Source organism: Stegostoma tigrinum, chromosome 1, assembly GCF_030684315.1.
Source record: "Stegostoma tigrinum isolate sSteTig4 chromosome 1, sSteTig4.hap1, whole genome shotgun sequence".
NCBI lineage: Eukaryota > Metazoa > Chordata > Chondrichthyes > Orectolobiformes > Stegostomatidae > Stegostoma > Stegostoma tigrinum.
The window spans coordinates 53,200,016-53,217,532 of NC_081354.1; the positions used below are offsets into that span (position 1 = coordinate 53,200,016).

Below are 17,517 nucleotides of genomic sequence, written 5' to 3' on the forward strand. Positions count from 1 at the left end.
ACCTTAACCACTTTATCAACCTGCCCTGCTATCTTTGAGGATCTGTGGATGTGCAGCCCAAGATCCATCACTTTGTCTACACCTCTCAGTATCTAACTATTTATTGTGTGTTCCTTTTGTCTTGTTTGATCTTCCAAATGCAATACCCCACAATTTCTCTGGTTTGTATTCTGTTTGCCACTTCAATGACCACCTACCCAGTTCATTGATACCTTGCTGCATTCTGCAGCTTCCCTCTTGACTTTCAATCACATAACCCACGTTTTTGTCGGCTGCAGACTTCTTGATAATGTCCCCTACATTTCAAGTACAAAGCAATGGCACATACCTCACAAAGCAGACAATCTTGTACTGAGCCCTGTAGGACTCTATTGGAAACAAAAACAACTGTCAATAATTATTAACAACAAAAACACAAATTGTTGAAAACACTCAGCAGGTTTGGCAGCAACTGTTGACCAGTTCATAGAATCGTACAATCCCTAGAGTGTGGAACAGATCCTTTGGCCCAACAAGTCCACACCGAACCTCAGAGCATCCCACCCAGACACCTCCCCCTATAACCCACCTAATTTACACCTCCTTGAGCACTGGTCAATTTAGCATGCAAATCCACCTAACCTGCACATCTTTGGACTGTGGGAGAAAACTGGAGCACGTTGAGAAAATGCATGCAGACACGAGGAGAATGTGCAAACTCCTCAGACAGTCGCCCGAGGCTGGAATCGAACCCGGCCCCTGGTGCTGTGAGGCAGCAGTGCTTGCCACTGTGCTGCCCCCAATTCTGGAGAAAGCTCACTGGACTCAAAATGTTAATACTGTTTTCTCTTTGTCTCAATGATTGTTCCTTTATTTCCTGCCACTGATCCAATGTTATATCTAGCTTCCTATACATCCCTGGATCCTATCAGATGTTTAAAGATATAAAAATCCATATGCGGAAGTTTGTCAAAAGCCTTGCTAAAATCCACGTAGGCTGTGTTGAGTGCAGGTGCCTCATCAATCCCACTTATTACTGCCTTGAAAAAATTAGTGAAGTTAGTTAGGTGTGAACTTCCCTTAACAAATCTGTGTTGGGTTATTTTATACCTTTTTAATTGGCAGTTTATCCTGTCTTTTGGAGTTGTTTGAATTTAGACAGAGTGGCCTGTAATTGCTGGTCTTCTACTTTTTTTAAAATCTTCAATCAGAAGTATAATGTATGCAGACTTCCAATCCTCCAGCACCATACCTGCATCCACTGAAGATTGGGAAGTGATGATCTTTTGCCATTTCTTCCCTAGTTTTTTCATAATACCCTGAGGTATATTTCATCCAGTCCTGGTGACTTATTTGCTTTAAGATACTAATCCCATCAAAACTTACTTTCTCTGTCTTCCCCCGTGTTTGTCACATTCAATATATCACGCTTCTTCAACCACAGTGCCTTCGTTACACAATCTTTGGTCAAGACAGAGAGAAATATTCATTAAGAATCATGCCCACATCTTTCTACATCTACACTTCTGGATTTTTTTTTATATTAGTTGCCATTCTGTTTGCATACTTGCTAATTTCCTCTCTTGCTTCCAATTTTGAACTTCCTATATTCTGCCTCAGTTGTATTATCACCATGACATCTATAATGCGCATCTGTTTCATTTTTTCTGCTGCATCTATCTTCATTTCACCATTTAGGAACTCTGGCTTTGCATGTCCCACCTTTCCCCTACATGAAATTGTACATATATTGCCTTGTCTTTAAAGTATGCCCAGTGTTTAATTACTATTTTGCCTGCTAATTTGATTGCGGCTTGTCTAGGACAGATTTATTTTCCTGCTGAAATTTACCCTCCAGTCTAAAATTTTTGCACACTATTGTTCTTTGTCATAACTAATCAAAACCTTTTGATGTTATTATCACTGTTGCCTTAATATTCCTTTACTGGCATTTGTTTTGCTTGACCTACCTCATTTCCTGAAACCAGATCTAGCAATGGCTTTTTCCATGACTAAAATTCTCTTGAACTGAAGTCTGTATTTTATTGAATACAGTTTGGAACCTTAACCCATCCTCCCCCACCCCTCTACTCTCCTGCCCTCTCTTGTTACCATCCGCGAATATATTGGAATAATAGGAACGGGAAATAAACACTGGCCTAGTCAGCAATATCTGCGTCCATATGACAGTAATAAGTCTTTGGCAGAAATCAACAGATTGAAAGTGTGGTAATGTCTACCTCAAAGAAAATCACAAAGTTTGGATGCATTAGCTTTTGTAAGGGCATTTATTGTAAACTTGCTATCATTTAAGTTTGGATTGAAGATTTTTTCTCTTCATCTGATCATCTAGGAGAAATCTTCAAATTGCACGCTCTCAGAACTAAGTTTTGAACTTATTCTACCTTTACAGAGCTATGAAGATTTTCCGGTAAGAAAATCCCCTCTCTCCGGGTACATGTCATTTATTTTATTATAAATTGTGCTGTAGGATTTTTGGAATGGATGGAAAAATGAATTAACCAACAAAACAAAGTTGATCTCTGTTGATATTCTGCAGTTAATTTCTCTTAATGTTGTATTTTAAATGCATCTTTATATTTTATATTAGCTTGATCACTGACAAAAAAAAATTACTGGAAAAGCTCAAACTGTGGGGAGAAAGCAGAGTCCAGTAATTTCTGTTTGTTTTTAGATGATAATCCTGCTTTCTCTCCACAGATGCTGCTGGATCAGCTGAGTTTTTTCCTGCAATTTCGTTTTCAGATTCTGATTTACAGCATCTGCATTTTGTTGGTTTTTGTTAACTTCATCACTGGATTTGTTTAATTCAATCCTGGACGTTTAAAATGATGGGTCACGTTGCAAAAGATCACTTAAGAGTTCCTGAACCATTTTACTTTTAAAATTCTGTCTTTCCTTACCTGTTATCCTGTAGAGTATTATTTAACACTTAGCTGAGGTTGTAATATTTTTGGTTCAGTGTCTAAGCACATTATCATAGAATATAGAACATCCCTTTGGCCCATGATGTCGTGCCAACCTATTATCCTACTAAGATCAATCTACCTTACATATCCTACATTTTACTGTCCTCCATGTTCCTATTCAAGAATCATTTAAAACTCTCAAGTATCTGACTCCACTACCTCTGCCGGCAGCAAATTTCACACGCCCGCCACACTCTGTGTGAGGAACCTACCTCTGACATCGCTGCTATACCTTCTTCCAATCATCTTAAAATTATGCCCCCTCATATTAGTCATTTCTGCCCTGGGGAAAAGTCTCTGACTATCCACTCCATTTATGCCTCTCATCATCTTGTAAACCTCTATCAAGTCACCTCTCATCCTCCTTTGCACCAGTGAAAGAAGCCCTAGCTCCCTCAACCTTTGCTCATAAGACCTGCCCTCCAGTTCAGGCAGCATCCTTGTAAACCTCCTCTGCACCTAAATCTTCCACATCTTTCCTGTAATGAGGTGACCAGAATTGAACACACTATTCCAAGTGTGGTCTAACCTCACAGCTTTTAACGTCCAACTCCCCTGCCAATAAAAGCCAACACACCATTTGCCTTCTTTACAACCCTGTCAACTTGGGTTGCAACTGAGGGATTTGTGGACGTGGACTCCAGGATCCCTCTGTCCCTCCACACTATCGAGAATCCTGCCATTAACCCTGTATACTGCATTCAAATTTGACCTTCCAAAATGAATCACTTTTCTAGGTTGAATTCCATCTGCCACTTCTTTGCCCAGCTCTGCATCCTGTCAGTGTCCTACTGCAACCTATAACAGCCCTCCACTCTATCTACAACTCCACCAACCTTTGTGTTATCGGTAAACTTTCTAATGCACCCTTCCACTTCCTCATCCAAGTCATTCATAAAGATCACAAATAGCAGAGGTCCCAGTACAGATGTGTCCCACCACTGGTCACCGAGCTCCAGGCTGAATACTTACCATCTATTACCACCCTCTGCCTTCTATTGGACAGCCAGTTTTGCATTCAGATAGCTAAATTTCCCTGAATCCCATGCCTACTTACTTTCTGAATGAGCCTACCATGTAGAATCTTATTGAATGCCTTGCTAAAATTCATATACCCCGCATCCATTGCTCTACTTTCATCGATTGTGTGTTTTGTCACGTCCTCAAAGAATTCAGTAAGGGTTGTGAGTCATAACCTGTCCACCTCAAAGCCATGCTGACTATTTCTAATCAAACTGTGCTTTTCCAAATAATCCTAAATGCTGTCTCAGAATCCTGTCCAATAATTTGCCCACCATAGAAGTAAGCCTGACTAGTCTGTAATTTCCAGGATTATCCCTATTCCCTTTCTTGAACAAGGGAATGACATTTGCAGTAAGGAAGCCAAAATCATTGCCAAAGCGGCAGCAGTCTCTTCTCTCGCTTCCCGTAGTAACCTTGGATATATCCTGCCTGGCCCCAGGAGACTTGTCTATCTTCATGTTTCTCAATTTCTAGCACATCCTCCTTACCAACAACAACCTGTTCAAGCATATCTGTCTGTTTCGTGCTGTCCTCACAAACGTTATGGTCCCTGTCACTGGTGGATACTGAAGCAAAGTGTTCAATTCGGGACAAACCACGCGCGCGCGCACCCCCCCCCCCCCCCCCCCCCCCACCGCCATCTCTGACTCCGCACACAAGTTCCCTCCACTGTCGCTGGTTGGCACTACCCTCACTGGCCATCCTCTTGTTCCTCACATAAGTATAGAAAGCCTTGGGGTTTTCCTTAATCCTACCCACCAAGGTTTTCTCATACCCCCTTCTAGCTCTCCAAAGTCCATTCTTTGGTTCCTTCCTGGCTATCTTATAGACCTCTACTCTCCTGTCTGATTCTTGCTTCCTCAATCTTAAGTAAGCTTCCTGCTTCCTCTTGACTTAGGTGTTCCACATGTTTGTCATCCAAGATTTCTTCACCTTACCATCCTTTCCTTGTCTCGGTGGGACAAAGCTATCTAGTACCTATAGCAACTGCTCCCTAAACAATCTCCATATTTCTATCATGCATTTCCCTGAGAACGTCTGATCCCAATTGGTGCTCTGTAATTCTTGCCTAATAGCATTGTAATTCCCCTCCCCCAGTTAAATACTTTTCCATACCATCTGCTTCTATCCCTCTCCATGACAATAGTAAAAGTCAGGGAGTTGTGATCATTATCACCAAAATGCTTTCCCACTGAGAGATCTGACACCTGACATGGTTCGTTGCCAAGCATCAAATCCAATATGGCTTCCCCTCTAGTCGGCCTACCTACATATTGAGTCGGAAATACTTCCTGGACACCTGACAAAATCTGCTCCATTCAAACTATTTGCACTTAGCAGGTTACATTCAATACCAGGGATGTTGAAGTCACCCATGACAACAATCCTATTACTTCTGCGCCTTTCCAAAGTCTGTCTCCCAATCTGTTCCTCCGTGTCTCTGTTGCTGTTAGGGGGGTCTATAGAAAACTCCTAATAAAGTGACTGCTCCTTTCCTGTTTCTGACTTCCACCCATACTGACTCAGTGGAGAAACCCTTCTCCACGGCCTCCCTTTCTGCAGCTGTGATACCATCCCTGATTAGCAATGCCACTCTTCCACCTCTCTTACCTTCCTCCCTATTTCTGCTGAAGCATCTGTAATCCAGAACACCCAAAACCATTATTGCCCCTCTGTCATATCCAAGTCTCCGTAATGGCCACAACATCTTAATTTCAAGTACTGATCCATGCTCTAAGTTTGTCACTGTTATTCTTGACACTTATTGCTTTGAAGTAGGCACAACTCAACCCATCGCACTGACTGCCACTTTGCCCTATTAACTGTTTGTCCTTGCTCATAGAGCAGAGTGTCTATCTGTCTGTGCACTAGCTACCCCAGCCTCCGATCTGTAGCTCTGGTTCCCATTCCCCTGCTAAACTAGTTTAAATTCTTCCAAAGAGCTCTAGCAAACCTCCCACCCAGGATATTGGTGCCCCTCCAGTTCAGGTGCAACCCATCCTTCCTGTACAAGTCCCACCTTCCCCAGAAGGTATCCCAATGATCCACAAACCTGAATCCCTCCCTCCCTCCTCCACCAGCTCTGTAGCCTCACTAGCCCGTGGCACTGGTAGTAATCCTGAGATTACTACTCTACTTGTCCTGGCTTTCAGTTTCCATCCTAACTCCCTATAATTACTTTTCAGGTCCTCATTCCTTTTCCTAGTTATGTCATTGGTACAGATGTGTACCACAACTTCTGGCTGCTCGCCCTCCTCTTTAAGAATTCTGTAGACTTGATTCAAGGCATCCCTGAACCTGGCACCTGGGAGGCAACATACCATCCAGGAGTCTCAGTACCGCAGAATTTCCTGTCTGTTCCCCTAACCAGTGAATCTCCTATTCTCATCCCCTGCCCTTCTGAGCCACAGAACCAGGCTCAGTGCCAGAGATCTGGCTGCTATGGTGTTCCCCTGGTGTGTCATCCCCTGCAACAGTATCCAAAATGGTATACTTGTTATTGAGGGGAACGGCCACAGGGGATCCCTGCACTGTCTGCCTGTTCCCTTCCCCCTCCTGACAGTTACCCAGCTACCTTTTGTCCTGTACCTTGGGTGTGACCACCTCCTTATAACTCTTTTTATCACCCCCTCAGCCTCCTGAATGATCTGGAGTTTATCCAGCTCCCTAACACGGTCTATGAGGAGCTGGATTGGGTGCGCTTCTCAAGTGAAGTCAGATGGGACACCAGTAGTCATCCTTACCTCCCACATCCTACAAAAGGAGCATGTAACTGCCCTAGCTTCCATTCCCTCTACTCAGGATTTCCAGAGGAATAAAGAAAAAAAAATCCTTACCTTAGCGACCCTCCACACGGGCCTTTTTTTTTGGTTAGACGGGGAGGAGGGAGAGGAGGAGGTTGGGTGGGAGACACTACACGTGCAGTGTTTCAGGTTTACCAATGCCTGAAAATATTAGTTCACTTCCTTCCTTGCGCTGTCGCCACTCCCACTGCTGAATGCAAGAAGGCCGCTGCCTCATGAGGTAGGTTTTTATAAAGAAAATCTTGGCTGACAATTTTTTTTTTCTTTATTGTCCTTTCATGATGTGTCATTGATGAGGCCAGTATTTATGTCCATCCCTAATAGCCTTTGGATTGAGTGGCCATTTCAAAGGCAGTTAAGAGTCACTCGCGTTGCTGTGGGTCAGGACTCTAATGTAGGCCAAGCAGATAAGGATGGCAGATTTCCATTCCTGAAGGACATTTGTGAACCAGATGAGTTTTAATAACAATTGATTGTTTTGTGGTTACTACTACAAAGTCTTGCTTTATATCCCAAGTTTATTCATTGAACTTCAAAGTCCACATGCTGTTCTCCAAAGCTTTAAACTTTGTCCTTGGGGGATTAGCCTGTGTCACTGGAATGCTGGTCCAGTGAAATTACCCCTGTGCCATCATCTTCCTCCCTTCTCTCATTCACAGTCTCCATGTTTCAGTACATCGCTGTGGTCATGCTGGAGATTATGTTCTTCAAATGGAGGCATAGAATTCAGGAGGAAATAGAAGATTCTATGGCACTCTTTCACTTAAGAACGTACTTGCCCTGACAAGTTTGCCATTCTCCAAAGCTTCATTAATATTCTGTTTCTGAGTGCAGGACAATGCATTTGATTATGTAATATTGTGTTCACATATTTACTGTGTATCAAAATACATGCCAGTCGTGCATATGACCAGGAGAATTGCCCCAGCGTATACATTATTTACTGGTAGTAGAAAAATATGTTTCGACGGCATTGTTTTACTTTTTGGAAAGTTGATAATCCATTTAGAGTAAAAAGTAAGAAGAGAATTTAATAAAACAACAATACATTACCCAGCATCGTAATGATTTTTTGGGATGTTTTTGTTTATCTTGTGATATTACTATACTGAAATAAATTCCAAACCTCAAGTTCAAAATATATTTAGCTGTTTCTAGGAATGTTTTGTTACTGTGCTGGTTCCTGTTTTTGAATCCTAATTTCTATTTGTATTGAAAATTGATAATGAGAAGTTATTGCCCTTCTGACCCATTGCATATATTGAGAAATTCTGACCTTCCACTGTCCAGCTAAGTGGATTACCTTTCATTTGCAGCACTGAGGGTATATTATGGTTTAGGATTTTTGAATTGGCAAAAGCCTAGTCCGTCACTGTTGCCAGAGTAATATAACTTGCCTAGATTGCAGCCACTGCCATTCACCAAGGCAGAGCTGGTGCCTAGATGCAAACCAAGTGAGAGTGGAGTGGAGGCACATGAAATCTTACCATGAAGTAAATGGGCATGAATTTGGATATCAAGGAGGGTTCAAAGTTAGGAAAATATCAAACTGGTAAAAGGGGATAACTGAGAATATGTCCACACCTTAGCTTGCATTGCATGAATTTATGCAAATTAAGAAACTTTTTTTTGGCGTGTTAGTACTGTTATGCTATATTTAACGTTCTCAGTTTGCATCAAACATTGACCTTAATGCTCATGTCTGAAATCGTTATAGTAAATTGTATGAATTCTGTTAAACCCCAAATCACAGCCGACTTCTTGGAGGATTCACGTTTGTAAGACTAAATTGATTTGAAATAATACTAATGCACTGAATCTTGAAGCTGCGTGTTTGAATGTGATGTTAACTCCTGATCTGGTCTTTGTTTGATCTAGTAAATAATAAATCTTTGTGGTTTGATATTTGGAAATTACTTTTCACTAATTTACTCCTTTGTCTGTTACAGAAACATTGCTTGTTGAGGAATGAAAAGTTTATACTGTATGTCCACGTCTCTCTCAGCATGGGAGAATGTTACAAAGAATTTGAAATAGTAAAGAGCTATTTATTAGAAAACATTATTGTACTTTATTTGCCAGTTAACAAAGAAAGTACCTCAGGTAAATTTATATATCTTGCCTGTGTTTTCTGTTCCTTCCCAGTGCACGTTTAGTATATTTTATCTGCATTAGTGGATGATTTCCTTTCAGTAATGTAAATTTTGGCAGAGTATATATACAATGGTCATTTTAAGTGAATATTAATGTAAACATTTACTTCTACTATGAAGATTTGAGGAAAGCTTTAACCATTAATTCCTTTAGGTGCATTTCAGATGTTTTTTATTTTCGGTGCTTTTATAACTGACTGCACATCAAAAATAATTCTATGAACATAAAGTATTTAATTGTTTCTTAGATGCTTCTGCAAATACTAGTTTTTTTTAAACTGCCATTGCAGTTACTAAATTCCTTTTTTACAGATGAACAAATAAATACTGTGTACTTCTGGCATTCAGGGAACAATATTTTGTATATTAAGGTATGAATTTTAAATACTTTTTTTAACATTTTGTATCATCTGATCTTCAATCTGTAGTTCATATTATTGATCCATTTGGGCAAGAATGCCCAGTTAATGTGCAAAGAAAGGCATAATTTCAAATTTTGTACAAGTGTGCTATAGAAACAGAAGCTCAATTGTGTTTTGCTATCACTTCTCTTTGCTATAATCAGAGATATTTGTTACTGTCTGTGTGTTCTAATCATGGTAAAATCACTTTCTAAAAATTTTTAACTCTACTGATTCTGTATTGTACCTATGCCCACATCACAATTATATCATCTTCTGAATTTATTGAATTCTGATAAATCACTTTCATTAGTCCACTTTCTATACTGACAGAACCTGCCAAGTACTATTCTTAAATTGACATTGTTTTATTAATCCTTCACAGAATGTTCATTTTCTGCCAGGAGCAAGCACAGTTACTGTTGAGTTTGAGCCAAAGCTTTTGGAGACAGCTGTGACCGATTTGACGAGTGTTGCTTCTATTGTTTGCAAAAGTAGGTAATTTAATGCTTAGGTGCTAATTGAGATGACTAAATGTAATTTATTTAGTAGTCAAGGAGATCTATGTGGTTCTAAGTCTTTATTGGGGCTGAGGAGGATTCTGGCTAATTTTAGCTTAGTGCCAAAGACCCCTGACAAAGCATAACTCTCTCACACACCCCTTAAAGGTTTTCTAAACTTTCTAACATGCTACTTCAGGCATGGTATGTTTTTTAATGTGTTGATTAAAACCTTTTTGATATGTCTTATTAAGTTCATACTGAGAGTTCTGTATAAATGCAGGATGTAAACTTTTTGATACGGTTGAAAAATATTTTCACTTTATTTTCCAACAGCTGCTATGCCTGACGATATGGAAAATTGTTCAGGTGAAGTGACACATGTAGTAAAAGGCAGCTTAATAATTAAAGCATCTCCTACATTGCAGCTAATAGAAAGGTGAGTTCATTGAGAGTAGGTCCGGAGTGTTTAAATCTCATTTATTTATTTTTGTAATGCATTATATGGTTAGACTTTGAAACATAAAGCATTTTTATAGTTTAAGATAATAAAATGTGAGGCTGGATGAACACAGCAGGCCAGGCAGCATCTCGGGAGCACAAAAGCTGACGTTTTGGGCCTAGACCCTTCTTCAGAGAGGGGGATGGGGTGAGGGTTCTGGAATAAATAGGGAGAGAGGGGGAGGCGGACCGAAGATGGAGAGAAAAGAAGATAGGTGGAGAGAGTATAGGTAGGGAGGGGATAGGTCAGTCCAGGGAAGACGGACAGGTCAAGGAGGTGGGATGAGGTTAGTAGGTAGATGGGGGTGCGGCTTGGGGTGGGAGGAAGGGATGGGTGAGAGGAAGAACAGGTTAGGGAGGCAGAGACAGGTTGGACTGGTTTTGGGATGCAGTGGGTGGGGGGGAAGAGCAGGGCTGGTTGTGTGGTGCAGTGGGGGAGGGGACGAACTGGGCTGGTTTAGGGATGCGGTGGGGGAAGGGGAGATTTTGAAACTGGTGAAGTCCACATTGATACCATTAGGCTGCAGGGTTCCCAGGCGGAATATGAGTTGCTGTTCCTGCAACCTTTGGGTGGCATCATTGTGGCACTGTAGTTTGGTTGTTTATTTCATTGTGTAAAATATATAACACTTGTGAATTTCTGAAGAAGGGTCCCAACCCAAAATATCAACTTTCCTGCTCCTTTGATGCGGCCTGGCCTGCTGTGTTCCTCCAGCTCCACATCATGTTATCTTTGACTCCAGCATCCGCAGTTCTTACTATCTTTGTTTGCAAAGTGATGTTTATTTTGGGTTCACGGCGTTGGTTTCTGAATGATTCCTTAGCATGTAAGATGTTATTAACCCTGTGTGCCTGAGGAGCAGGATGAGTTGTCACACTGCGTTCCCCTCAAGCTCACTGAGCAAAGGAGATTTTGGGTATCTTTGTAGAGATCCTTATCATTTTTTAAAGTATGAAATAATTAGTCAGAGTTGATTTACACTTGCTGTACTTTGAGAAGAACACACATGTTTATGTATTGATTAATTCAGTAATTTCTTTACTGTGCATTTTGTTTTTCTCAGCGCTGTGCAGGTTTGGAAATCCTAATTTCCTTGGCAGTAGCCCAATGTCCTCTGCAGCCTTGCCTGCACATAAGCAGGGACTAACAACAACAATAAAAGCTACTTGTATTTGTGTAGCCCTTCTAATAGGGCTACAGGATGAAATGTTCTCCACTGAAGGTGGGGAGAACGGGAGATGGATCATAGAATCATAGAATCACTACAGTGTGGAAATAGGCCCTTTTTGGCCCAATAAGTCCACACCAAACTTCAGAGCATCCCACCCAGGCCCATTCCCTTCCCCAACCCGCCCTGCCCCAATAACCCACCTAATCAATACCACCCTGAACACTACGGGCAATTTAGCATGGCCAATCCACTTAACCTGCACATCTTTGGACTGTGGGAAGAAACTGGAGCATCGAGGAAACCCACGCAGACACAGGGAGAATGTGGAAACTGCTCACAGACAGTCACCAGAGGCTGGAATCAAATCTGGGTCCCTGGCGCTGTGAAGCTGCAGTGCTAACCACGGTGTCACTGTACCGCCCAGATAATTGGTGGTGTTGTCCAAATTCTTGCCGCTTCAGTTACCTTCTAGATCAGAAGGTCAGTTGGGGACTTTCTGAACTGACCATTTGCAGGGCCTCAATTCCCCACCTTCCTGATTAATTGCCTTCTTGGCAATTAAGTACATTAGTCAATTTCTTTACAGGGAATCCTCGGTGACAGCTTGCTAGGTCATGACGGACTGCCAGTTGGAGGCATGGATCGTGGTTAAGGAGGCCCACCCTTCTACTCTTGACTTGAAAACCCCTCTCTCATACACCCCACTCTGCAGTATACAGATAAGAAGTCACTTGCCTTTTCACTGTTGAATCCCCAGAGTGGAAGACCTCGATAATAACCCTATCCCTGCCAAGGAGCCAGACGTTACCGTCTTCCAATTGATCAGCTTCTTGTGACTCGATGTCTGTATAAAGACATGTTCATTCATCCACATTCATTTGGCACCTCTTATTGAACTGAATGGCCTGAGATCAAGTGTGTTACCTTGTTTCATTAGTTGCCGCCTGCCATGCCTGCCTTCGTACTTTGACAAAAGAATGGGGAGGTTGGAACTGGATTGGGCCATTCAGCTCTTTGAGCCTGTTCTGCCACTTCATGTAATCATGTTTAATCTGGTTATGGTTTCAACCCAACTTTTCTGTATCCTTCATAGCCTTTGACTCCAAGATAATAAAATGTGAGGCTGGACGAACACAGCAGGCCAAGCAGCATCTCAGGAGCACAAAAGCTGACGTTTCGGGCCCAGACCCTTCATCTGCAGTTCCCATTATCTCTAGCCTTTGACTCCCTTGTCTTTCAAAAATCTACCTAACTCTACCTTGAATTTATTCAAGGTAATTTGAGTATAGGAGTTAGGATGTCATGCTGAGATTGTACATGACATTGTGGCTTCTTCTGGAGTACTGTGTGCAGTTCTGGTCTCTGTTATAGGAAGGATATTATTAAACTGGAGAGATATTTACTAGGGCGTTGCCAGGCTGGATAGACTGGAACTTCCTTCACTGGAGTGTAGTAGGTTGAGGGATCACCTTATAAAGGTTTACAAAATCGTAAGGGGCATAGATATGGTGAATGACAGAAGTTTTTCCCTGGCGTGGGTGAGTTCAAAACTAGGGTGTGTATTTTTAAGGTGATAGGTTTAAAAAGGACATGAGGGGTAACTTTTTTTACACAGCATATTTAGTGTGTGAAATGAACTGCCAGAACAAGTGGTGGGTGTAGGTACAGTTACAATGTTTAAAAACCATTTGGATAAGTTCATGGAAAGAAAAGATTTCAAGGGCTATGCGTCAAGCGCAGGCAGGTTTGACTAGTTTAGTTTAGAAACGTGGTTGGCGTGGACTTGTTGCTGTATGACTCTGACTGTGACCTTCGTATTGAATGTCATGAAGGTATTGAGGTAAAAATTAGAAAAAAAAATTGTAAGTACCAGTTAATAAATCAGTGACTAAACAACATATATTAAATGTAATCTCCAAATGTATGAAGAATGTGGTTCCCCAAAAAGACTTTAAAAGTTATTGGGGGTCCTGCCAGGAAGTGGCAGAAGCAGAAAATATTCACACTTAACCTTCTGAAAGTTGATGAATAGATTATTTGGAAAATTTCAAAGTTTAGACATCAGAGCTGTCTAAATGTGCTGTAAAGTTCTGTCCTGATATTTCCTGTCTTTTTCTCTTTATTACAGAAATACGGAACATGACTCATCGAGCTTATTTCAAGTCAAGGCAGGACGTGAATTCTGGACAGTCTGGTTTACAAATAACTTCAAGTTCAAAATCGTGATAAGAGATGTTTATATACCTGAAGAAGTCTCTCATCTGTTAACAGTAAAGTTGTTTTAATTTTTGGATATCTTTATGACACACTAGATACCAGAATATATTTGATGTGAAGACAGTTGTATTGTTCTTCAGACTAAGAACACCTAAGCTGTGATGTTGAGCAGGTGTGCTGTTTAAACTATTGTATATTGAATTTACAATTTACTGTCTGTAGAATGTTGCTGGAATTCAAGACAGTTCAAGCGAAAGGATTCAAAAATAGTGCATGCAGGTTTTAACTTGGGTGCATTTCTTACACCTGGATGGTGAGATTCAAGGCTCCCTCATTATTGAAAAAGCAAAATATTGGAAATCTGTAGTAAAACCGGAAATGTTAGAAGTACTGAACAGATTTGGCAGCATCTATGGAGAATGAAGCAGAGTTGATGGCCATAATCATTTTTGCAGTGTAGAAGGGGGTTGCACAATGGGACCTTGTGGAAACCTAACGGTGAACTCTGAAGGAATTGCTCAGAGAATTGATTCCATCGCTCTATACCTGGAACCCTCTGAAAGTATTTAAGTTGGAGAATTGAGGGTTCTGCAGCTGCTTAACTAGTTACTCAGGAAATGTTAGATTCTTAGAATCCTAGTCTAACTCTTAACTATTAAGCTAACACCCCAATTTACACCCACCAATTCCTTCTGGCCTGGCACCTACTGCCATCTCTTCACTTGACAGTTGCAGCTCCCAAGCACCAGGTTTGACCCACCATCCATTTTGACTAAACACTCCATCACTTACCTGGCTCCCTACTCATCTTGTGTCCTGGCACCCTAAAGAATAGAATCATCACCAAAAGCTGCTGTCCAAAATTAAAGGAAAACAAGGAAATATACAACCAAAGTTCAAGATGAGGGCAGAATTTATGATCTGAAATTGTCAAATTCTATTTAAGCATCTGCTTGAAAGAGGAGGTACTGTTCTTCCTACTGTTACTGTACAGTACTAGTGAACCAGCTCAATGTAGGACCAAGCTGGATAATTAGAACCGTGACCAGAAGCTTGGAGGTGACACTTGTGGACTGAACAGAGGTGCTTATTTTAAATAATTACTGTAATTGACACTTTCTCTCCCTACTGTAGAGGAGTTTGTGGTGAGCAATATATATGTTAACTTAAATTGAAGCAGGTACAAGTAAATCTATATTTCACTTCCATGCAGGATTATTTAGGAGCCTGAATGATGAGAAAGTTGGAGATAAAAGGATAGGTGATGTATCTCCTTTCTTTACATGAAAAAGTGCCATGAGATAGAGAGAAGTTGTGGTTGCTTGAGAAGTGAACTGGTGTCCAGGATGGAACTGTTCTATGGAATGCTGATAGGGGAGGGTAAAGGAGGGTTTGCTGTGTTGGTGACAACATCACGCTAGAGACGGTCCTTTTATACGTGGAAGCTGATGAGACGGAAGATCCCTTTTATCCCTTGATTGTGAGAGGAACTCATTCTAGCTGCTGTTTTAATGATGTAATCGACTCAACTTCCTGAGTTGGGCTAATTGAGATTTTGAAGCCTAGTTTCCCTGTAGCAAATACAGTTTGCCCGAAACAATGAAGTTGGGAGAACTTCAAATGACTATTGCAGTTTTATATATAGGGAAAGGGCATAATTGCGTAGGATTGAATAAAAGAGACACAATTATTTCCCATGATCAGTAATGTCAGGTATATACATATGATCAAAAATGTGCACATGCTTCCTATATGTCATGTTGTGATTTAGTAGTCCAAGTACTGCTTGCAACAGTTTCTAGGTTATTGCATTGTAAGTAAATCTAAAAAATAAATCTTTTAAAAAGAAAGCGAATAGGTGGATTTGCTTCTTTGGAAAATAAAATCACCAAAATAATATTCAAGGTCATAATGTCAGGCTAATCGTGTGAAATAAGAATGAATTGCTGTCAGCTCATCAACTGTTTCATATTTCTTTCAGGTTCTTAATTTTACTGGCCCAGTGACACTCCTACCAGGTTGCTGGCACATCTTGTCACTACAGTTTAAAGCTGGGAAAATGCCTAGAACCCTAAACACTCAACTGATCATTGTAATTGGATCCGGGTTAATGCTCAAGCTCCCTTTGCGCCTCTGTTCAGTTCGCATGCAGGTAAATATGCAATGTTTCACCATCCATAATCACATCATCAGAATCAATATTTGACTCATGCTACATTACAGATTTTATCACATACAACAATGTTTTAAATCTAAATTGGCAAAGCTTTTAATTTGAAGATTTTCCTGAAATGTAATTGCAGCAGTACTTTATTTTTGCATTTAACATTTTTGTTCAAAACGCTTCATTCAAATGAACAGACTTTTTTTAACTTCTGTTGCATACTTAGATATAAGACTAATCCCATATTGCAATGTTTCTGCATAAATAACTAACTGCACACAAAACATTTGGGAATGAGTTAGTACTACAAAACTGCTAAATTAGTGTGAAGCTGGAGGAACACAGCAGGCCAGGCAGCATTCAGTGTCCTGACTCGCAACATCAGCTTTCCTGCTCCTATGCAGCCTGGCATGCTGCATTCCTCCAACTCCACGCAGTACTATTGCTAACACCAGCATTGGCAGTTCTTACTATCTCTGCTAAATTAGTGTGTTTTGTCAGGTTACGTAGACTAGGTGATTCTAGAAAATGAAAAATTGTCATGTGCAGTGTGGTTGCTTTCTTCACTGATTAGAACTAACAGAGATATGAGAGCATACTGATCTCTACTTTGCAGTTAAGTGTTCAGTTATCCAGTGAAGCTGAAGATAAGCATTCAGTGTCTATAGAACAGAACAGTACAGCACAGAACAGGCCCTTCGGCCCTCGATGTTGCGCCGACCTGTGAACTAATCTAAGCCGCTCCCCCTACACTATCCCATCATCATCCATATGCTTATCCAAGGACTGTTTAAATGCGCCTAATGTGGCCGACTTCACTACATTGGCAGGCAGGGTGTTCCACGCCCTTACCACCCTGAGTAAAGAACCTGCCTCTGACATCTGTCTTAAATCTATCACCCCTCAATTTGTAGCTATGCCCCCTTGGACAAGCTGAAGTCGTCATCTTCGGAAAAAGACTCTCACTGCCCACCCTATCTAATCCTCTGATCATCTTGCATGTCTCTGTTAAATCCCCTTGTTGAAAAATGTGCACTGTTCTCATACCAACATGTCTTATCTAAAAGAAAAGTCATCATTTATGTTAGAAAATAATGTTTGTGGAGGGAATAAAATATGTCGTAAAAAAGATATGCAAAACTTGCTAAAAGATATTTTTTTTTAAAAAGGACCTTTCTATGGTGAGCACCTGTTTGAATATTTGTGTCTTGTCAGAACTTGCATAACTGAAATAAATGCTGCTTCATTATTTTTACAGGACGAAAATACTAAATCATGTGTTTCTTAGCAAGTAGAACATTAGATTTTGCATTTCTTGATTTCAGTTTTAATTGCTTAAGCTGTAGAAGTGAGAACATTGGACAACAGTAATGATAAGCTCAGCATTTGAAAATTAATGAATTGCATTACAACTGCTGCCTTAAAGTTAATTGAAGAAAAACAACAGGAAACATGAATTTAAATTCGATGATCCCATGGTCCCAGAACTCTTGAATCAACTGAACACTGCACGATTCACTATAATGGAGTGGTTGAATATATTGTAACAGTTTGTGTTGCAATTACTGCCACTCCCCTTGCCCGTTAACTGTCTTTAACACATCATCAATTGG

At 40.7% G+C, this 17,517-nt stretch overlaps 1 protein-coding gene across 2 annotated transcripts in view; it reads left to right on the top strand.

The window, feature by feature from the left end:
* tmem131l (transmembrane 131 like) overlaps positions 1 to 17,517 on the top strand; it is a 158,504-nt gene that overhangs the window by 76,682 nt on the left and 64,305 nt on the right. For both annotated transcript variants that reach the window (XM_059645409.1, XM_059645410.1), the window contains exons 8-14: positions 2,333 to 2,410; positions 8,746 to 8,899; positions 9,262 to 9,320; positions 9,736 to 9,844; positions 10,187 to 10,289; positions 13,652 to 13,793; positions 15,722 to 15,892. In XM_059645409.1, the coding sequence (XP_059501392.1) occupies positions 2,333 to 2,410; positions 8,746 to 8,899; positions 9,262 to 9,320; positions 9,736 to 9,844; positions 10,187 to 10,289; positions 13,652 to 13,793; positions 15,722 to 15,892 (816 nt within the window). The remainder of the gene's footprint in view (positions 1 to 2,332; positions 2,411 to 8,745; positions 8,900 to 9,261; positions 9,321 to 9,735; positions 9,845 to 10,186; positions 10,290 to 13,651; positions 13,794 to 15,721; positions 15,893 to 17,517) is intronic.